At 48.6% G+C, this 22,860-nt stretch overlaps 1 protein-coding gene across 4 annotated transcripts in view; it reads right to left on the minus strand.

Annotated features, from left to right (window-relative positions):
• Positions 1 to 22,860, minus strand: part of ACOXL (acyl-CoA oxidase like) — a 153,728-nt gene that overhangs the window by 115,251 nt on the left and 15,617 nt on the right. For all 4 annotated transcript variants that reach the window (XM_039872588.1, XM_039872589.1, XM_039872590.1 and 1 more), the window contains exons 2-8: positions 19,796 to 19,892; positions 9,621 to 9,704; positions 7,281 to 7,367; positions 6,836 to 6,934; positions 3,835 to 3,949; positions 3,461 to 3,547; positions 1,827 to 1,899 (exon numbers count right to left, since the gene is read on the minus strand). In XM_039872588.1, coding sequence (XP_039728522.1) covers positions 1,827 to 1,899; positions 3,461 to 3,547; positions 3,835 to 3,949; positions 6,836 to 6,934; positions 7,281 to 7,367; positions 9,621 to 9,704; positions 19,796 to 19,892 — 642 coding nt within the window. The remainder of the gene's footprint in view (positions 1 to 1,826; positions 1,900 to 3,460; positions 3,548 to 3,834; positions 3,950 to 6,835; positions 6,935 to 7,280; positions 7,368 to 9,620; positions 9,705 to 19,795; positions 19,893 to 22,860) is intronic.

The following is a 22,860-nucleotide window of genomic DNA, read 5'->3' on the forward strand; positions in this document are numbered from 1 at the left end:
CACACACACACACACATATATATATATATATATATATATATGACACATATATATATATATATCTGTATGTGATACCACACTGTCTTGATTACTGTAGATTTGTAGTAAGTTTACAGATTGGAACCGTGGGTCCTCCTGCTGTGTTTTCCTTTATTGAGTTTGTTTTGGCTGTTCTGGATATCTTGTATTTCCATATGAATTTTAAGACCACTTTTTCAATTTCCACAAGTAAAGACAGCTGGGATTTTCATAGGGATTTCACTGAATCTCTACATCTCTTCACTGTCCCATTTTTGATCAAATAATGAAGCAGGCTCCCCAGAGTGGGACTTCTCCCTCCAAACAGCTATGTTTCTGCTGCTGTTCTGTGTGTGAGTGGTGGGGTGGGAAGTGGGGAGGCACAGGGCAGGGGAAACAGTTTCAATGCCAATGGCATGGCTTCAAAATCAAGTCTGGCTTTTCAAAGAATATTCTAGGTATGCCCATGTCTCCTACAGACCATGTGGCTCTCTGTAGTTTTTCTTTATGGTTGAATCTTCTTTTTACTCTCTAGTGCACTGGCTAGATGCTAAGCCAGTGGGTCCGGCTTCTGGCGCAGGACAGTCCAGGCCACTGAGACCCTAAAGGATGGGCCAGACATAGGAGGCTCCAAATCTCGGTGCTCCTGCCTCCTCCCCATCCCCGAGTGGAATAATGCCATCAGTGGTCAGGGCCCATAAAGGCGCTTAGGGAAGGGGCTGGTCCCTGCTCATGCTGCCATGGGGCAGCTCCCAGGGGGCCTCAGGGCTTCACCGCCCACCAGCACAGCTACAAAGCAGCTTTCATTGTTTCCATTTTATTTCCTACCAGTCCACCCGGGGGGAAGCTAACGAATAGAATTTGGTCCTTTTTAAGTTTGTTTCCCCCACATTTTTCTTAAACTTTTGGCACCTATGATTTTACCTGCCAGCAAGAACTTACAGGAAACAAAAAAAGGTGAGACATTAAAGGGAAGTCTATAGGAAAGCAAGGAGCCAGCCTGATTGGAGACCTTTTCCCAGACTGCAAAGGACTCTGGCTCACGATTTCCACTGGACACACGAAACGCTGCTGAGAAAAGTGAAGTCGTTGGCATTTCTGAGCCTCCGTGAAAAGCATTGTGAGTCCCTGGACCGTACCTGTAGAAGCCACCATCACTTCATTGTTTAGCCACTTGGACCGCACTGAGGGATCTAGGAGGTGATACTGAGCACTTGTGACATTTATCCGCCTAGCAGTGCTAGTTATAACAGCCTTCCAGGCTAAAAGGTGGTGCCTTATCTCCTGCCACCTGCAGAGGCAGTAACACCCACTGGTTTATGATAGGAAAAAAAAAGAAAGGAAGGAAGGGAGGAAGGAAGGAAGGAAGGAAGGAAGGAAAGAAACAACCTAAATACTCAACAATAAGGGATTGATTATATAGTTATTTAACGGTCTGTTGTGGCAACGTTAAAAATGACCACGCGTGTGTGTACTTACTGTTTCATAGAGACTTGTACATATTGTGCTAAACAGATTACAAGTTATAAAGAATAGAGTGTATAAGTGGCTCCATAAAAACCAAACATATTTCTTTCTTTAGATACGCCTTCAGGGAGAACAGCCTAAAGACTTATGCGTTAAAGCACAACACACATTGTGTCTGGGTAACAGCATCTTGGATCATTTAAATTTTTTCAATCAGCTCATCTACACTTCCAGTGAGTTGTCAGGTTATAATGTGCCACCTGCCCATGACACCAAGAGCTGGCCGGGTGGGAGACAAGAAAGCCATGACACAGTACCCTGAGTTAGGAGGAAGTACTCACTTATCCAACAGGTTGTCCCTTGGTATCCGAACCTTGTCAAATATTAAAATCCCATTATCCACACCATGCAAACCTAGAGAGAACAGACATGAATAGAGCTGCAGGGTGAATCCAGGCGAGCGTCAGAAATACATCCCTGCACCCCCGGTGGCCCTACTCCATTTATTCCCTTCCAGAACTGGAGATGCATTTTATTTGGGGTGGGGGTGGGGGTGCTGTTTGTTTCCTTGAAGAGTTGTGGGGGTGTCGGGAGGCCACAGCAGCCTGCCTGAGCGGCCGCTGTAACAAAAAAAGGAAGCATCCCCAGCAATAGAAAGACCGTCAGCTGGACACAGAGGGGACAGGAGCCTGCAGCCCAGGATAGCAGAGCTCAGGCTCCTCCCCAGCACTGGGCAAGTATGCGACCAAATGCCTGAGAGACGAGCAGACACCACATGGACGGTGGGGGTTCCTCACAACCCTGTCAGAGCCAGGCCCGCCCTGTGTCCACCTCGCTCTTGGGGAGCCTTCATCTGGGGAAAGCCATCACTTTAGCCACATCCGTAGGAGAACGCTGTCCCTTCGCAAGGGCACACCTGCACTGGGAGCGCCCCAGGACAGGACCGGCACTGCTCCACAAGGACCGGCCACCCTCTGCTCCCAGGAACACTTGACACTGAGGCATCGTCTCGGGGCTGGGCCAGTGAGGGCAGTCCCCTCGGGAGACACTTCACACCCACCTGCAGCTGCTCTGCAGCCACCATGCAGAGGTCAGGGGTGGATAAAGTCTAAGGGGCCAGGGTGAAACCACCCCTCCACCAAAGATTTGTCTTCCCCCTCTGCTCTCCCTTCCCTCTCTGCTCCTTCTCCCCAACCTGTCTTCTGGCCTGACCTCAGCTGAGGATGACCGGTGGAGCCCACAGATGTGACCTGCCATCACTAAGCGTTACAGCTGAACTGTGCCCACCCCAGATTCATATGTTGGAACCCTCACCTCCAGGACCTGTGGACAGCATCTTACTTGGAGACGGGGTCTTTATAGAGGTATACAACTTATAATGGGGTCATTAGGGTGGGCCTAGTCCAGGTGACTAAGACCCCTGTAGGAAGGAGAAATCTGGACACAGATGTGTGCACAGGAAGAAAGCCATGTGAACATGAGGACAGCCACCTACCTACGAGCCAAGGAAGAGGCCTGGGACAGGGCCTCCTTCAGAGCCCTCAAAAGGAACCAACTCTGCCAGCATCTTGGTCCCAGACTTGTCACCTCTGGAACTGGGACAACAGCCCTAGCAAAGTAATCCACTAAGCTGAGCTGAGGACACACCACAGGTCTGGCGGCTCGGGGGCAGGAAATAGAAAGCTTCTACCTGCCCTCCAAGAGTCCCCAGGTCCGGAAGAGCGGGTAAGAAACAACTCAGGGCAGAGCTGCCTCATCTCCAGGAAATCCAAGCAGCTGGCAGAAGCGAGACTAACGCACATTCATGAGCAGGGGGGCTCTGTGATAGCCTCCGACAGCTCTGCAGAAACAGCTCATCGGGCCTCAGAGTTGGCCTTCTCCGCCTCACTGCTTTGGAGGTTGGACTGTCCCTGGGTGAGGGGAGAGCGGGCAGGAGGCGCAATGAGGGCAGGAGAGGAGTCTCCTGGGAACTCACCCTCTTTGTACATCATGTCAATTGCAGTCACTCCTGGGTACAAGTTTCCACTTTCGTCGCGGACAGGAACGATGAAACAGTGAGGCCCTAGGAAAGTGAGGAGACAGTGACTAATCTCTCCCCTAAAGACACTTCCCAGGGCAGCACTTGGTTATGTGGGGCCCAGCACTCATCCAGGTCTATGACTGCACCTCTCATAACAAAGTGTAATGGCTACACGTCACGATAAATTTTATCGTCACGTGTATTTAGGGGGTAAGTTGGGGCTTAATGGTTCGCAAGGTAAACACAGGCCTGTGTGTGGCTTCCAGGGTCAAGTACTCACTGGAGCACTGAGAGTGAAGGCAGTGCCTCAGTTCTGTGCCAAGACCAACCTTGAGACCTGCCATCCACAATGAGCTGGGCGAAGACCGCGGCATAGTTCCCGTGCATGGCGTTTCCAATGTACATCTTCATGGCATCTTCACACGGTGTGTGGATCACAAACTCCTGCAGAGGGAGCAGAGTGTGGGGACCCTTTGTGCCGGTGCATTTCAATTCCTCGGCTCAGCGTGAGGACACGGTGTGGTGCACACACTCGGGTGACAGAGACCACCAACGTCATCCTGGGGCTCGGGCTCAGGCTCTGAGGTCAAGGCCTCGGTTCACACAGCCCACCCCCGCCTCCCTGTGAAAACGAGTGCAGATTAAAGCGCTTTTTCAACATCATCCAATCAGGACGGACGAGCCTGATTCTATAAGAGAAAAAATCTCAGAGTGTGCCATCCAGTTTATCTTTAGAATATGATCAAGGATTCCAGCTCAAGACAGTCCAAAACTAACAGTGGCCAGAAAGAAGCAGGAAGGAAATGTAGGGTCTTTGTTTTGAAGTCTCTGCCCAGAACTCTCTGGAAGCCAGTACAGTGTCACAGTGGAAACACCCCCACTTCACTTGGCTCTCCCTAACCTGTCTGGGTCCCTGGGTCACCCTTAAACCTCTCATCAAGAAGCACCCGGCTGTAACTGCCAGCACTGAAAGCCGAGTTCCTGGGGGAGGTCGGGGACTCCAGGGACAAAGGCACACTTAATTGGAACTGACAATATTGAAGATGTGGCTGAACAAAACCAACAGGCTATCGATCATGTAAAGATTATCTCAGGTTTCAGATTTTAAAGTCCACAGATTCCACTTTCTCTCTGGCCAAGAAACACAGTCCTGCAGCCTAAGAAAACCTGCTCTGACATATGTTTGCACAGAGAAAACTTTGCACGTGCCAGGGCCTCTCAGACACACAAAAGGACACGCTGCGTCCTTTTAAGAGATGTCTCCAAGGCCAGCCAGCACTTCTCAAAGGAACGAGCTACCTGAGGCTGAGTGCAGGACAAAGCAACCAAGCAACAACAGCAGCAGCTTGCAGTAAGGGATGTTTACACCTCCGGGGGAGGAAGGGGAGTGACAGAAAACCGGTAACCTGGCAGGGAAGACCTGCTGGGGAGTGGAAGACCCCGGAGGCCACCCACCCCATAAACATCTGATGCGCTCTGGGAAAGGAGCCTTGTCACTGTTGGCAAAAACACGCGATTTGAAAAGTTCGCATCAGCCAAATGCTGGCGTTAATGCAGGGCCTGCATGATGCGTGCCATGTGTGTCCGTCCGACCCTGTCATGAGTCCTTGTTGAAGGCCAGCAGGACAGTCACTGCTGCGAGCACTAAAAGTTAAGATGGCTTTTGTCTGAGAGATTTTAGCTTCATTTATTTTTGCTCTTTAGCATAAAGTGTAAAAATAAATCTCTTACCTCTGAACCATCCGTACCACCACCCAATCAACCCCTGCTCCAAAAATAAAAATAAAACAACTGACACCCAGGAATGGAAAACCAAAAAACATGAGAGATTGAAACAGTCCTGAGGGAGCACGGGCTCGTCTTTCACGCTCTAATAGTTGAGAGGGAGATGAAGCAGAAACAGAGGACAAGTCCACCCCCCTGTCATCCTCCAGCACAGTATCATTCACCAGAGTCCCCTCGTCATCGCAATTTTGATGCTGCAGCTCCCCCGCTAACAGTGGGCACCCCCAAAGCACGCCAGGGAGCTAAGTCATTTATGCTGTTTGGGGAGAATGGGACCAAGACAGGAAATGATTTTGGGGGAAAGTAATTGTAAGAAGAAACAATAAATAAGAATTGTGGGTGGGGGTTTTTTCTCCTTTAGTGACAGCAAACTAGCCTCAATACCATGGTTTAGGGAGAGAAAAAATTATCAGCCCAAAACCAAAAATTGCTCAGTTGGCACCCACCACTGCAGGAAAGCTAAGCTGCTGTAGGCGGTCTCACTGGAAGCCAAGACCCTCTTGTGAACCACATGGCCACAGTCAACTTCTTATCCTACAAAACAGGGATGGTGCTATCTTCCTACATTTACAGAATATTGTGTAAATATGTGGCATGTTGAGGGCTGAGCCTGGTGCCCAGCAAACACATGCTCAATTCATGGAAGCAGTTCGCAGGCTGTTCAGGGGGCTGTTGTGAGGGAATGTGGCACGCTATACAGAGGGAGCATGACATGGAGCGTGGTACATGGTGGTAGGCCTTAGTCCTGTTAGCATCATGACCTTGGACATCACCGGCTACTGTAGAGGACTAGCACCAGGGCAGGAAGGAAGGCAGGGTGTCCTCCAACACAGCCCTCACCTGAGCCTGTCACCTAAACACTGACACCTCCAGCTAGCGTCCATGAGCCAGGATAGCCAACCAACAAAGCCCAAACTCTAAAGGACAAACTCAGTAAAAACGATGACCAGATTGAGGAGCCATGTACATACTCATGCACTTGCTTGTCCATTTACTTTTCAACCGAGTAGGTCTCGAGCCACACGTCTTAATGAAAAAGAAGGGAAAGGAAACACTTGGAGTAGGACTGTTCTGTGAAACGTTTGCCTCGGTTGTCTGAGTCTCCATGCAGGGCACAGGTAAGAATGTGGCACCAGCCGGGACAGGGGACCTGGCTTCTGGTAGAGGGGCCAAGCACAGACAGTGCCCCCCTGCCACATAGTGCCATAGGGAGTGCCAACAGCAGTATCTCCTCCAGGAAGGACACCCAAGCAGCTACAGCACGATTTTCGCAGAGCTATCACAGCACCTAGGTCACAAGTGCATGCAAGGAGCCAAGAGCAGTACCCACACATGGTAAGTGCAGCATGTGTGCGTGACAACTGGCAGTAGTCGTGTGGGTGAGCACACACCCACCTCCCTGAAACACTCAGACATCAAATATGAGTCAGCACCTCGTGCCAAAGGGCACACGGTAATGTGGAACTGGGCTCAGACAGAGGGCAAACCCAGTTCTGTGCAGGTGTGCTGCTGCCCAGGCCGTGAGACCACGGACAGAATCCTCACCTGTGCAGAGAGGTCAAAGGTAGCTTCCGTCTGGATCCTTCTCACGTTGCTGCCGTGGCCTCTCTCAGTCATTGCAAACATCCCAGTGTACTTCTGCTCCTAGAGGTTGGCAGGCATTAGGAAAGAACTGGCCAGTCAGGTGGCTGCTCTAATTGCAGACCTCTGAGGCCATTAGGGATGTTGGCAGGAGAGGTGAGTTGGAGGTAATTATAAACATCCAAGCTGGGGACAGCTAATGTGACCTAAACAATATGACAGGCTCGATGCAACATAAAAAAAACAGTCTTGAAATTCTCATTCCAAACAAGACACTTGCTGACACTAGCCCTCTGTTTTCTTTTTCTGTACACGTGCACACACAAACACGAGTGCACACAACCCATCTACCATGACTTTTTAAGCCCCCCCCCATAGAAGAAGACATCATTTGAGGTACACGCCATACCTGGAGTGGCTGAAGCCACTTGGTTACATGTCTTGGGCTTCCGAGGTTCCTGACTGCGCCACCGAACAGCCAATAAATTATTCCACACTGGAAACAAGGAGAACGTGGGCCACTGTCAGCGACTATCAATGACCGCTAAGCGCACTGGTCACTCGCCACTCAAGCAGCATCTGCTGGTCTCCTGGAGCCATGGCAAGGCTTCCACGCCCTCCCCAACCTCACCTGTCAGCCTCCAGTTCTTCTACAGATGTGGAAGCCTGTGTCACCAGAGAGTCAGGCCACCATGCTCAGGCTGCCCTGCAGGCCCTGCCCAATGGCTGCTCTGGACACTCGTCCTGCTCAGGGTCCAGCTCCATGCCTGAGACGGAAGCCATGTGCCACAAGCTTGTGCACAAGCCACAAGAGCAGCCTGCATCCACGCAGGTGAGTCCCACCATGAGCACCAAGCAGGACAGAGGGCGATGAGACAGGCAGTCTATAGGCAAGGCAGCTGGCTCAGACTCCAGCGCAGCCACCCCTTGTGGTAAGACCTTGGACACATGGGCACCAAACAGTGAGTGCAATGAGCCCCAAGTCTTCCAGGTGCTGAGCTCTATACACACGAGGCCACTGGTTCTCACAACAACCCCGAGAAGAAAACACTGTTACCCAACATGACAGATGAGGACTCTGAAATTCAGGGGAGGGAAGTGGCCGTCCCAGGCTGTACCCCAGGGAGTGGGCATAGCCGGCCTTCAAGGCCGAGGTGCCTGACTTCTAACAGCACTTCGTGGGGCCACTGCAGGGATGCGATGGGGGTCAGCAGCCAGGGCTCTGTCTGGTCTGTCACAAACCCCTGGGAAAGTGCTGCTGACAAGGGGGACAAAGAGTAGGGTCTTGGCAGGGCCTCTAAACTGCCCACTGCGACCAGAGAGACATCCCTGATGGCAGGGCAAGCTGGGCGAGAGCTGGAGCATGGTTGCTTTTACCTTGATCCACCAGGTAAGCCACGACCTGGGGATAGCAGAAAGGGCTCAGGCCACGTCTCAGGGGTTATAGCCCTGCACTCACGTTGGCCTGGCATAAAGCTCCTCGCAGGCAGCACCAATTCCCCTTGGAACACGGCCATCTGTAGGCATGAGGCCATTCAGCATGGCCTCAGGTGCAGAAGAGACGTGCCAGACCTGCAACTAAATGCCAGAGACCAAATGTGCCCCTATGTCATGCTGTGTCCCTGCCATGATGCACTGGCGAGATCTGTCCTGCGTGCCAGGCCCCTCCCACACATGGTCAGACAGAGGGTCTCCCAAAGAACCCTTGAGTGCATTCAGGGTCTTTTTGTTCCAAGAGCAAATGGGAGCCACTGAGGCACTGCAGGTGTTTTGAGACAGTGGTGACCCCAGAAAGGATAGTGCTGTGAACTGAATTGTGTCTCCCCGGCCGTTCATAGGCTGAAGCCTCAACCTAGTGTGGTGGTGTCAGGATATGGGGCCTTGGGAAGCTACCTGGGTTTAGATGAGGTCCTAAGGGTGGACCCTCCGAGAGGATGAGTGTTCCTGCACACGGTATCAGAGCTCTCCCCGCCAACCCTCATGGGAGGACAAGCAAGAAGTCAGCCATGTACAGAAGAGGCCTTGACCAAGACCTGGAGTGGCCGGCACTTTGGTCTTGAACTTCCAGTCCCCAGAACTCTGAGAAGTAAATTTCTGCTGCTCAAGCCGCCCAAGCTATAGAATTTTACCATGGCAGCTCGGGCAAACTCAGACAGATAGAAAGATGATTCAACTAAAGAAGAAAGGGAAGAAGGAAAGGAAGCAGGTCACGTTTCTTTTGGCCATGTGTCCCTCAGGGCCTTTGGCAGAGGCATTGGGCTCTCCTAAGCTGTGAAGATCCTGGGCGCTGAGAAGCTGTCTCCCTGCCACCTCCTCACTCCCCAGCCCTCCTCTCTGGGAGCCGCTGCACAACCGGCCCAGCACTGGGCTATGTAAGCACAGTGTGACTGTACAAAGCGCTCAGGGACATCGGAGCCTTCAAGCAACACAGACCTGGGGGGCACAGGTGACTGTGATGAGCTGAGGCTGACACTCTGTTCAGGGGGATGACCAGCTCCAATGAAGGTGTCATTGGAAAGTTGGCAGAGGCCACCAGCTGCAGCGAGATCTGGGGATGCCCTGCCCGTCCCTGAGCTCACAGGAATTGCTCCCAGCACACAGTCTACCTCCCCAAGGGCTCCCTCCACTGCGGGGGAGGGATGTAAGCAGAACAGTGATAATGGAAGCATTTGAAAATACCTATTTCTTTAAATCTACTCAAATTTCTTCCAGGATACTGAGGAGTCAGACTTTTTAAAAAGCTTTTCACCTTTACCGCTGTGGCCATGTCCGCTGTGGACAAAACTTCTCCTATGGCAAGGCTTCGGCTGACAAAGTTCCTTGTCTTCTCTGCCTGGAAACATGACAGACGCAGGGTCAATGTTATGTTTTTTTGACCTTCTAAATTAACATTTGCTATAACAAATGTGTTACTTTCATAATAAAAACAAAATCTAGTCAGAGTGATTTTTAAATAGAAATTAACCCCATCACCTGCCAGAAGTAAACATTTCAACCTTTTTATATGGCCGTCTGGTCTCCGACCACATATGAAGTGTTCCAAGACGCTTTCCTCACACCATACAAAGGCCACTGCATCCACACCCAGGGCAGGCTCTGGATAGACACTCCTCGGCTTCACAGCGCCTGCATCGGCCTTGTCCCTCATGCCCCCCAAATGGAAAGCCCGCAGTCCTGCCAGCAGCCTCTTCGCATTGACCTCCAACCAGCAGGGAACACTGGCTCAAGTCCAGGTGGCAGTCAATGAAGACAGGATTGGGAAGGTCTGGGGACATTATGGACACAGGAAAGCAACACACTCCGCTCTCCTTTCTAACCTGGGCCGCCTCAGGCTAAAGTCCTTCATTGCCTTGCGGGACATGACAACCACAAATCTCAAAGCTACAGGAGCACGCACTGCTCCACCCGTGACAAGTGAGACGGGGCAAAGCACTGTTGCTGTGTCATCTTAAAACTTCAGAGGCAGGCAGGCTTCCCTTCGAAGGCGGGGCCCTTGCCCACTGTCGGAGTCAATGCTAATATCTCCTGGGACCCAGCCAGCAAAGCCACTGTTCATTGCCTGTGCACACGTGTCTGTGTGTGTGTGGTACGTATATGTGTGTGTGGTGTGTGTACGTGTGTGATGCGTGTACGTGTGTGCAGTGTGTGTACATGTGTATACATAAGCATGTGTGCCTGTGTGTGGTGTATAACCATGTGTACATGTGTGATGTGTGCCCGTGCACACATGTCTCTCTGTGTGTGATGTGTGTACATGCGTGCACATGAGCATGTGCACTTGCGTGTGCATATATACTCATGTGCGTGTATGGTGTGTGTGCATGCAAGCATATTAGCGTGTGAGCCTTTGTATGTGTGTAAGCCTTGTGTACGTTTGTGGTGTGCATACATGTGCATACATGTGCATGTAAGCCTTGTGTATATATGTGGTGTGTGTGCACATGCACACATGTGTGAGCCATGCATACATGTGTGTGGAGTGCATACACGTGTGCATGTGTGTGTCAGCCTTGCGTACTTGTGTGTGATGTGCATACACGTGTGCACATGTGCATGTAATCTGCCCACCGGCAGCGGGATGATGGCCGACCTTCCTTGGATGGTTCTCAGTTTCCACACTGGCTTAAGCTCTCTTGCCAAATGCGCTGTTTTCCCTCCCATGGGCTTCTACAGTGTTTCTCTCAGGCATTATTAATTTTATCAAACAGCAGGCTATCAAGATTTATGACTCTTATCGTGGCTCCAACCCAGTGCATCTTGTATTGATTATTTCCTAAAATATCTCCAGGCTCGAGCATGAACCATTCCTCTCACCAGAGAGTCAGTTACCAGCAAATAATAAAAAACAACTGTAGCTCACATTTGTGGGTTTTTGGGGAGGCCCCAGGTGTTTCCAGAGCCTCACAATCACCGTCCATGAGAGGCTAAGCTGGACAGGAAGCACTGACCCCATGTAATAGATGGAAAAGTCTAGGCTCAGGTAGGTCAAAAGCCTTGTCCAGCCAGGGTCATCCGACAAGTGGCAGAAAAAGGGCCAGAAAGCAGACCAGATTCCTCACGGATGTCTGGCCCCCAACTCTTGCTAGAGGAAACCTGGGACTCTGGTAGCCCAGTTTTTGTTGCCAGTCCACTCCTACTTTGTACCACCAGGTTTGTCCCCAGAGAGCACCTGACATCAACACACTTTCCCGAGCCCCACCCTCATGGTCATGACAAGCCCATCCCCACCTTAGATCTCCGCTCGGCTGTAGCCAAAATTACAGCCCCAGAGTAACTAAATCCCTCAGACTCTCCAACTGTTCCGTTTCTTCATATTAAACTCTCTCCATTTATACTGTCGAGGCAGGCATATGACCTTGTCATCTCTGGTACCCACCATCATCTCACCCACCAGTGTGAAATAAATTGCAATCATGTTTGCTAAAGAATCAGCCCCCAATCTAGACATGTTAGAGCATTTAAATGGTTTCTGACTCTTACTTTCCTTCCCCAATCTCCGCACGAGACAGCGATCTTTGCTATGAGACCGATGGGAAAAGCCAGCAGGAGTTTGCCACTGACCCTCTGATGTTGATTTAAGCACCATTTGGCCTGGTCTATTCCAAGAAGTCAAGCAAAAGTTCCAGAACTAAAACTCAGCTTAATTTCATTGCCTGCCTTACTGGTGTATATTTTTAACATCTTCCCCACACATAAATGCTCCCTTTTCTTCAATTCTTCTTTCATTTCTGCTCCGTTAATTGTGATTAACTAAAGAACGTCTAATACTGACTAGGTTCCCTTCTCATTCAATTGTACTGATGCTGATCGCTCAGTAATCAACGTGTGTGCGGGCATATGTTTTTGCAGTCAGTAGCTGCCTTTATTTAAATTTGATATATTCAAGCCAAATTCAATTCCCATATCAGAATGTTAGCGTGTAGTGATTTTAAACGATAATGGTAGTTTATCTTAAATTACATCCCATGCTATTTCCATTCTCTTAATAAATTCAGTCTCAAACAAAAGGAAGGTATTTTTTCTAAAATATTTCTCATTTCTTTGTAGAGCACTAGATATATCAGACCTTTATAAAGCAATATTCTGTACAAATCGAATTCTATAAAAAATGTATATCTTTGGTTTTATAAGCCTGGAGAGTCTCTAAAAGGCAGATATATTCTTCTTCCACTAAAGTCTACTTCACTCAGCCCTGCTTGGTCTATAACCTGAGCCGTCTTCCCTCAGATGTAAAAAGTCCCGAGCTGACCTTAGTTTTCTAATGTCAGGCCCTAACCAGCACATTCCCTCCTTCCGTCTTCTGGTTTCAATTTTCTATTTTAGGTATGTCTTCTCAGTCTTATTGAATACAAGCCCTTTGTTATAGCTAGCCTAAAATTATTTTAGAAAGAGAGGGGTCAGAGTAAAATACACAAATAAATAAATGGGCTCCAAGGATTCAGTCACCCTGCTCTAATGAGACTCTGGCCTCTGGGCTAACCAGTCCTGACCCTCCCTCCAAAAATCCCCAAGTCTGGCCCCTTCTCTATCTCCTACCACCATCTTATGCCCGGACCATCCTAACGGCCTCCCCGCTGGCCTCCCTGCTTCCCTCTGCCCCAAACATCAGACATTGTGGTCTGTTTAAAATTGTCGTTATTAAGGTAAAATTTACATACAGTGAAATGCACAGAGCGGAAGTGCATGGGTTCTGGTCAATTACCTACCTGGGTAACCATCATGCCAATTAAGATCACACAATGTTCCCAGTCTCACCCCTCTCCAAAAGTGCCATTGTGCCCCTTTTCAGTCTCCACCCCCACAGGCAACCACTGCTCTCTTTTTATCACCAGCATCAGCGCCGCCTGTTCCTAAAGGTACATAAAGGGAGTCTGGCAAATACACTCTTTCTTATCTGCCTTCTTTTGTGCAAATTAGGCATGCATGCTGCTTTGTCTATTAGCAGTGCCTTCTTTCTTATAGCTGAGTCCTGTGCCAGCTACGAATATTCCACAATTTGTCCAGTCTCTTATCGATGAACATTTGGTCGTTTCCGGTTTGGGGTTATTAAGAATAAAACTGTTATAAACGTTCCCGGACTCGTCTTCTTGTAGACAAGTGTTTCCATTTCTCTACTGTAAACTCCCAGGAATGTAATTGTCGGGTTAAAGTGTAGGTTTCTGTTCAGCATTGTAAGGAAATGCCAAACCGGCTTTCAAAATGGTCCACCATCTACCCTCCTATCAACTCTCTGTGGCCGTTCTCTCTGCTTCAAGGCCCATCAGGATTGCCAGTCTTTTCCATTTTTAGTTCTTCCGGAGGGAGTGTAAGGTCATCGCGTTGTGGTTTGAATATGCGTTTCTCAGACAACTAGATGCTCCTTTGGCCATGTGTATAGTCTTATTAAGTGTCTCTTCAAGCCTTTTGCCCATTTTTTAAAAATTGCATTGTTTATCTTTTTATCATTGACACTAAGAATTCTTTATACACTCCGGGTACAAATCCCTTATATCTGGACATAAATTTTTGTCAGAGATATGCATTGCAGATATTTTTTCCTAGTTTGGGGATTGTCCTTTTTCTCTTTGTCCTTTGTCTTTTGATAAACAAGGTTCCACTTCGATAAAAACCCATTTATCAGTATTTTCATTTACATGTTTAGCACCTTTGAGGTCCTCTCTAAGACTCTTCTCCCCATCCTAAAGTCAAAAGGATATTCTCTTTTGTTTCCTACAAAGTTTATAGTTCTAGAATTTATATGTAGGTATAGTACACATCTCAACTTACTTCCCTGTGTAGTGTAAGTTAGGGATCAAGGCTAACTTTTTCCGTCTTGTCTAGTGGTTCAGGCACCATTTATTGAAAAGACTTATCTTTTCCCATCAAATTGCCTTGCAACATGGTCAAAAAATGCACCGATCATATACTTGGGGTTTTGTTTCAGGACTCTCCAGCTGTCCCGTTCATCCATTTGTCTATCCTGTGCCAGTACCATATAATCTTAAGTGTTCTTATAATAAGTCTTGAAATCAAGGGATGAGTGTCTTCCAAATTTGTTTCAGAATTGTTTTAGCGATTCCAGGTTTTTCTGTGTATCCATATGTGTTTTTTTTATTAATCAACTTGCAAATAGATGAAGGCACAGTAATGTTTTAAAAATTGGCATCATGCTGTGCTTTACTTGTCTCCTTCCCCTTCCTGCCCCCATCCTCCACTGCAAAAACCCTCCGATGACTCCCACAACTCCAGAGCAAGAAAAGCCAACCTTCCCACCATGGCCCTTCTTGTTCTCTGCTGCATCTCTGCTAGGGCCACAAAGTCCGGTGCCTGAGCACAGAGCTGGGAGGATTCTGTCACAAAGGCCATATGTCATTATCCTGCTTTTATACTCCCAGGGGCCGTGAAGACTCCAGGAAGACACAGTGCAGGAACGATGCAAGGTGACAGTCCCACGGCCCTGTCTAAGGACATTGTTCTCTTTTCACAGTAACAATGTTATAGCATTCTATAATATATAGAATTCAATATTATAGCTGGGGATTTTCCAACTCTTGCCTTAAATTTAATACGTTTTCCTACCAAATTCCTAGCTGCTTTGGGAAGTTTTCTGATTATCAGTGTAATCACATAACTTGTCAACATTGACAGCATGTAATGATGGATGTCTCAGAGTGACACTAGCAGCTTGCCATGTGAGCTTACTTGTCTGTTGATGAAGACTGCATTGTTTTATATTATTTTAATGGAAAACAGTGGCCAGTGGTGTACACTGCCACTTTCCTGAATTCTTTTTTACTAGTTCTCACAGTTTTGTTGTGAAATCTTTAGGGTTTTCTACATATAAGAATGTATCATCTGTGAACAGAGACAGTTTTACGTCTTCTTTCCTGATTTACCATACTTTTTACCCACAGTATCTACAGCCATCTGACATACTATATATCTACTTGTTTCTTAGTCTGCCTCCTCCCAGACTAACGTGCCAGCTCCATAAAGACAGGCATTTTTTGCCTGCTTTGTTCACTCCTTCTTGAAGAGCACCTGGCTCATGATAGGTGTCCAATAAATAATTGTAAAATGAATGAATCACTTTACCTGGCACATAGAAGGGACTTAGCAAAGGATAGCGAGTAATAATTATTGCTATTTTTAATGTAGTATTTCACTGCAAGAATAGCAAGTAAGACTTAAAATGAGAGTTTTTCATTATGCAGAATGGTCTGCAGTGTAGGATTCCAGCTACACTGGCGTCCCTACATGGTCTCAACTCACTCCCTGGCACTCCCTTTCAAGTAATCCCCATGGCCATCACAGATGACAACTCAGTTCAGGTGCCAATCTACACAGAGGAACTTCTGGAAACAGGCCACTTTTCCTGTTGTCTCTGCTCAGACCCTCCATGGCCTCCCTTGGGGTCATGGCTGGCCTGGCCAGCATCCTGGCCAAGTGGCCAGTGTCCAAATTCGTGGACCTGGAGCTGGGACAGGGACTCCCGCCAAAGGCAGTGCACAAGATGGAGCATTAGGGCAGCCTGTCACAGCCCACTAGAAAAGGTCTGGGTTCCAGAACAAACAGAAGCCAGAGGGCCAGGGGCAGAGCCAAGACCAGGATGTGAGAGCCAAGAGCTCAGAGCAGGTCAGGAGCCAGTTCTGGGAGGGGGAGGGCACCAGTCAGTGTCTGCAGACCCATCAGGCTGGCGTTTGCTGGCAGCAGGGTACACCTTCTCGGCCTCTTGGCAAGTTCCCTGCTCAGACCCCTCTTGAAACTACTCCCACTCCCCCGGCTTCAGTGTCACTGCTTCTTGGGAAAGGCTGCTCCTTGCCGGATCAGTGAGGAAAGCCACCATCTCACCTGTCCCCAGATCCCTTCCAAGGGGAGATGACCATAGAATCTCATTCCATTTTAGACCTGATCACCTCCCAAGTGTTGCTCTAAATACACAAACGAAAACCATCCCAAACTGAGACTATCTAAAATTCTAATTGAAATAATAGATAACTATAGCATAATAAACATAACATAAATTAAAGCCACCCATCTCCTGCCAGTTCTCCTCCAAGCTGAGATGAGATTGGGCTTCCCAAGAAAAAAATGGGGAATTTTGATCAGCGGTTCTCAAACTTTATAGTTTCTGGACCCCTTTACACTCTTCAAAAGTATCAGGGACTCCAAAAAGCATTCATTTATGTGGGTTATATCTATCAACTTATCATCCCGGGAATTAAAACTGGGAATTTTAAAAATAGTTATTCATTTGAAAAGGACAATAATTCATTACATGTTAAGGTAAATGACATAAGTCTTATAAAAAATAACCATAATTTCCAACCCCCCCAAAAAAAAAATCAGTGAAAAGAATGGCATTGTTTACATTTTTATAAATTGTTTTAGCATCTGGCTTAAAAAAAAGATAGCTGGACTGTCATATCTGCTTCTGCCGTTAGCCTGCTGCGATCTGTTGTTTTGGCTGAAGCTGATGATGAAAGTCTGGTGTCGTGCACACAGGTAGCTGGGCATCTACTTTTCAGATAGTACCTGAAAGGATCTCGAGGCCCCCAGAGATCCTCAGGTCATACCTTGGGAACTGCTGGTTTAGATGACGATGCTGCCATGCCCTCTGCCTGTGTGCATCCTGGGCATGAGGACGAGCAGAGCTCAGGGTGATAGAGAGATGGTTGGGGGGCAGTCATGGAGTGGGTCCTTCATTATCCAGATATCTATCCCTACATCTCGCTACACTTGGCCAGGAACAGCCTGACCCTAGCCGGCTTTCTCCCAGGGAGAGGACTCATTGGGAGGCAGTGATGCAGAGTCAGGCCTTGGCAACCCACACCTGTCCCACAATGGCAGATTTCAGTGCTGATTCATTGGCCTCAGCAAAAACTCCGAGAGCAGGAGTTTGGGAAGCTCCCCAGGTGATTGTGATGTGCGGCCAGGGATGAGAACCACCAGACTCAAGGGGCTCAGGGAGCAGACCGCTGGGCGTGACCCTGCACTCCAGGAGTTCTGTGCAACTCACGGGTTGTGTGACCCCAGGCTAATTACTCAGCTTCAGTTTACTCATCTGTGAAATGGGGGCACCATTAGAGACACTGTGACTGATAAACGAGGTCATCCATTTAAAGTTCTTAGCGCTGTGACTGGTGTAACAGGTGTCCTCAGTAGGTTTGAGCTATTATTATTGGTTACGGTGATTTGTGGTGATTATTATTGGTTATGGGGGGGACAAGTGTCTCTAAGGAAGCGGTCACACACACAGGAAGTCTCCTGAGGCGGGGTCAGGGCTCCAGTCTGAGTAACTGTCACAAAGTAAACGTCCCACCTGGGTCCTCCATCTCCTCATCTGGAAATTCAGCGAGTGGGTAACGCTTCCCAACCCCCCAAGATCCACTCCTGGAATCCTCAGGCACAGAAGAGACAGGTGGCTGAGAGTCACAAAGTGACATCACTGGAAACAGGTGCAGGAAAAGCTAACGAGGTGCCATAATAGTGTCCATACTACATGTGTGTGTGTACATATGCGTGCACTCTCTAGTCAGACTCAGACACTGTTCCTTCCTTTTAAAATCCTTGGAACATCCCAAATCCATTGTAGACGGCAAAGGGGAAAACACAGAGTAGAAATATTTTAAAGTCTTCTTCTTGGCCGGCGGCCTGTCCATAGCGGCCTGGAAAGGGTAAGGCTCACTCCACATTTGTCCTGACAGCATCGCCATTACACATGACACTTGGGCGCCCATCACATTGGCCTTGAGAGCTGACGGCAATACGACACAGGGCCAGGGAAGGGCCTGGGCCACTCTCTGAGCAGGTAGCACAGCGCGACTCACTATTTTTACTAAGAAGCAGGACGAATCATGTGACACTTCTAGAATTACTGGGCTCGGGGCTCCTCCAGCTAGGTTTACAGCCTAGAGCATTAGAGCCTTCAAACGCTTGAGTCTCGTGACCTCCACCCGGGAGCTGAGCCGGCCACACTGAGGACCAACTAGTTTAATTTTCTTCAGGTTCGCTGGCTCCTGCAAATTCTCACACAGAGAAGCGCCAAATGGGCTGAAATAACTAACAGAAAGAACTGGAAAGGTCGTCTGGGGCCTTTCACAGCTAATGCCCAGGACAAGGCTATCCAGGAATCACAGCTACTGACCAGGACAAGGCTATCCAGACTGCCCGAGGTCACAACGTGGAAACAGGAAGGTAAGTGGATCCAGGCCTCTGCAGGCCTCGCCAGGAGCGAGCCGCACCTGCCAGTCCTCAGATTCCATGAGTCAGGCAGCAATTGGTCAACTGCAATAAAGGGTCAGCCCTCACATCTGGGTCTCGAGTGGCCTTAAGTGAAGCCACAGACACAGTAGGGTGATCAGGAAACAGGAGCAGGGTCACATGTCAGGGTCTCACCTTCCAGCCAGCCCCTCGTCAATGCATTTGAAAGCCAGACTCTGAGACAGAAAGCGGCTAAAAGCAGACAGTTTGCTTCTTCTGTTTTTATTTTATTGGTTGATTCTAAATGTACGTTCCATTGAGAGGCGATCTACTAACCTGAAAATCTACTTCGCCAAACTGCCTGTGTGCAACAATTTTTCAGGCTTTGCAAACACACTTCTCTCTATTATGTGGGTGCTTTCCTTCCACGCTCTCTGCATCTATGTGACACAGTGCTGTGCCCTCATCACCTTACAGGTGGCTACAGTACCCTGACAGGAGGTGCCTAAGCTCTGCCTGCAATTCCCACCTGATGAGACGGTGCCGAGTTCTGTCCTCGCATCCTCAGGATGGCAGCCACACGGGTGACAGCATGGACCTCAGACCCCGCACCAGCTCCAACCCACACTCCAGAGAAGGGACCCCACTGCAGACCCCAAAGCAGCAGGCTCATGCAGGCGGTACAGCTCCCGGCCACCCACTCAGCTCACATTTCTCCCCAGTGCAGGCCACTCCCGGGATCTCACTGGGAAGTGTTTTGTTCCCTTGTAAAGCATCAGGTTTAAGGCAGCCATGAAACTGAGTGAAACCGGAACGGTGTGAGCTTGGCTAAGACATGAAGCTCCTGACGCATCACAAAGGAACTCTAATCAGTATTCTCTCTTTAATGAGGCTGAGCTGACTAAAATAATTTAACTGAATTTAGGATAGCAATTTTTAGACAAAGCTCACACATTTTGGACAAGTCTAAAATGCCCTAAAAGCCTCTAAAATCAGTAATTTACATTTCTTAGATGTTTGAAGTTTATGTCTAAAATTATATTGGTTTCTGGAACAAGTATTTCGTTACTTCTGTTGATTCCCCCATTCCTTAGTCTGTGAGCCTGGGAGAAGTGAACGATCGATCAGGCCAAGGGCAGAGGGAGAGTAGGGAAGAAAAGGCAGGTGGAAAAGGCACATGCCATACAGGTGACACTGTCAGTTCCCCAGGACACACAACACCAAAATCACAGTGACACTTACCTGTTCCTGAATCGCTTGTTTCAACAGAGGTAGACCCATGGTAAACTTTACTCTCTGAACTGTCAAAGCTCTCATTTCATCCAGACTTAAATCGTACCTGTGAAGAAGAAATTCACAACGGTGTCGGGAACTTGAACTGATGGAATTGCTGGCAACTCTGAGCAGAGCCTTCGTCTGAGACAACAGACATCTCGTTGTGTCCCTTCCTACCTCTCATTTGATATTGTGCATCAAAAAAAGCACTCCGGGTATATAACACGGACTACACAATTAATACAGAGGTCAAAATAGAAGGAAAGAAGGATTTCCTGATGAGACGGCTTTAGAACAAGACCCTGGGTCTTGTTCTAAAAGACATTTTTTCATGTATCTGCGATGACCCAAGAGCAGCATTCGAGAAGATGGGGAGAAGGGAACAACCTGTGTGGTACAACAGTTGGACTGCGGTGGCCACAGGGAGTGCTGCTCAGCCCTAGGGAGCAGAGTTTACCAGCAACCTGCAGCTGCCACACCTTGGCATCACCTGCAGAGCTCACCTGAGGCTCTCAGTGCATGGCTGAGCATGGCAAGGTTCTAGAGGCAGGCCATTCCTGCCCCCAGGCAATTTTAGCCCAGGGGCCCCTGCCCACTGAGACTTTCACACGACTGCACTGTGCCCCTGCTTCTCCTCCTCCTCTCGGTGTCAACTCCACCTGCACACCTTCTGAAGGTCCTCCCTACCTCCCTACCTCCTCCCCCTTACCCCTGACAGCCATGGCTGTTGGCACCCAGCTTGCATGAGAGGCCCCTGTGCAGAAACAGCTGCTAAGCTCTGGCTTTAAATTTGAGCCCAGTCAGCCACCTGGAGCCCTTCTTGGTGGTGTCTTCTTTCTCAGGGTCAACATCCTTCACAGATGTGTCCCCCATAAGTCGCTTGCACATATAGCTCCATCTTGGCGTCTGCTCCTCAACGAACCTGAACGAGGGGAGACTCCCCTCTGCCACCTAAAGTGTTTCAATGCAAAGCACAGTCTGAGCCTGGAAGAACCCTCACTGAAGCTCGACTCCTGCCTGGCTCTATCACTAACTGTGTGACCCAACATCAAGCGACCTGGCCTCTGGTGCCTCCATCCCCTCAGCTATGAGATGGGGCTGATAACTGTACATAACTCAGGGGATCCTCATTTCAGCACCTCAGCCCATGCTTGCACAGTCATGTAAATGCCCAGGAGCACCAGCTGCCATCCATACTATGATTTATCCCCACCTCCTCCTCCTCCAGGTAGGAAATGCTGGGTCCATTTTGACGGTCCCAGAACTTACCAGCAGGCCCCATGAAATGGTAGCTGAACTTACACTTACCCGGGTCCCTACAGCTTTATGACCAGATCCTGGAGCCAGTGTGCCCCCATAGTCCCTAAAGACACTCACTACACACATCATGCCTGTGTAAAGTTCACTCCTGCCCAGAGCACAGACTGCAGGGGTGTCAGTCCAAGTCTTAACCTTCCATGTGGCCTTTCAGGACCAGCACAGTCTCTCACGTTTAAACAGTTTCCCAAAATACCTGCTGGCCCAGTGCCCCAGACCAACAAGGACCGACTGGGCCACCCTGGCTGTCTCTCATCCACCCAGTCAGCGGGTAACTGTCTAAAAAATTGAAGGGGACACAAAGTTCATCCTAGAATGTAAAAGATGACCCCCAAAATGCCAAATGGATGCAGAAACTCCGCAACGGAAAAATCTTGAGACAGGGTAGGCCCGTTCTTGCATTTTCTTTTTTTTATTTTTATTTTTTCAATCAGCCATTCAATCTGATTTCTGAACCACTAGTGGGGATTTCAGTATAAACATGATGACGTGAAGTCAGCATTTTCCTTAAGAAGAACAGAAAATTAAATTTCCATTTTCAATGAAACTAGGAGTCATGAAAATTTTCTAGATTCTAACATACAAGGTCAGGCCTGCCTAAAGCCTCCATCCTAATTATTTTATTATATTTTACTACTATCTTTGCTCATTGGGTTCTTTATGTATATTGGTGGAAATATTCTATAATGGGACTTCTGGTTCTGCCAAGATACAGTAGCCCCATTCCTCCCAGATCCCCCTCTCACAACCAAAAAACCCTGGACATTACACCATAAACACACAGGAAGACTCTGAAAGGTGCAAAGAAGAAGGCAGACCACCTGGGGGACTCGGGACTTGAGGAATGACATGGCAATAAATTCTCTAGGTCTCTGTATTGCCTTCCATATACACTGGACAATATGCAGTAGAATCTCCCAACCCAGAACCACACACAGACCTGAACAAAAAAACCTCCCAGAAAAGCCTCTTCTCCTGCGTGGAAGGGCGGGGAAAGGGTCTGGCTACCAGGTGAACAATAGACCATCTTTGGGAGCACAGGCAGGGAAGCTGGCCACCGCGACCAGAAGCGTGGGACTCTGGCAGCAGGACTCCAGCATCGGTGACAGAAGGCCTTCAGAGCAAAGACGTGGGCTGAGCCAAAGTCTAGCTCAGCCTGATTCCACAGGGAGGCCTGGAGTATAAATGGCAGCACGGAGTTGTCCCGCCCTATCGGTCAGTCATTGGCTGTGGGCATTCCCGAGGAAAAAGTATGACCTGGGCGTTTCCTGGGAGGGTGCTCCTGTAGGCCAAGGACAAGTCCAAGGAGATTCAGTCATGAGCTGCTACTGGTCAACATTCACAGCAGCTGGGAGATGAGTGCACAGGTCTTCGAGGGGATCAGGGTGGGGTGCCAACAGCAATGCTAGAGCAGCCAACTAAAGAAGTTAGAAAAAAGAAAAACTATTAAACTGAAGAAAAAGAGAGAAAATAAATTATTAAAGGAAAGGCAGAAAAGCCACCAGTTAGGAAACAAAAAATATTAAACTAGTAAATCAAAAAACTGGCTCTTTGAAAACAACCACCACAAGAGGTTGCTGTGTAGCATCATTCTGAGGCGTTAGCCAATGCAATTAGACAAGAGAAAGAAAGTAGAGAAGAAGAAATTTGAAAGAAATGGGTAGGACTATCACTGTTTACAGAAGTGCATGTGTTAGATTGATTGTATCGATGGC

Source organism: Pteropus medius, unplaced genomic scaffold (genome assembly GCF_902729225.1).
Source record: "Pteropus medius unplaced genomic scaffold, Ma_sr-lr_union100, whole genome shotgun sequence".
Taxonomy (NCBI): domain Eukaryota; kingdom Metazoa; phylum Chordata; class Mammalia; order Chiroptera; family Pteropodidae; genus Pteropus; species Pteropus medius.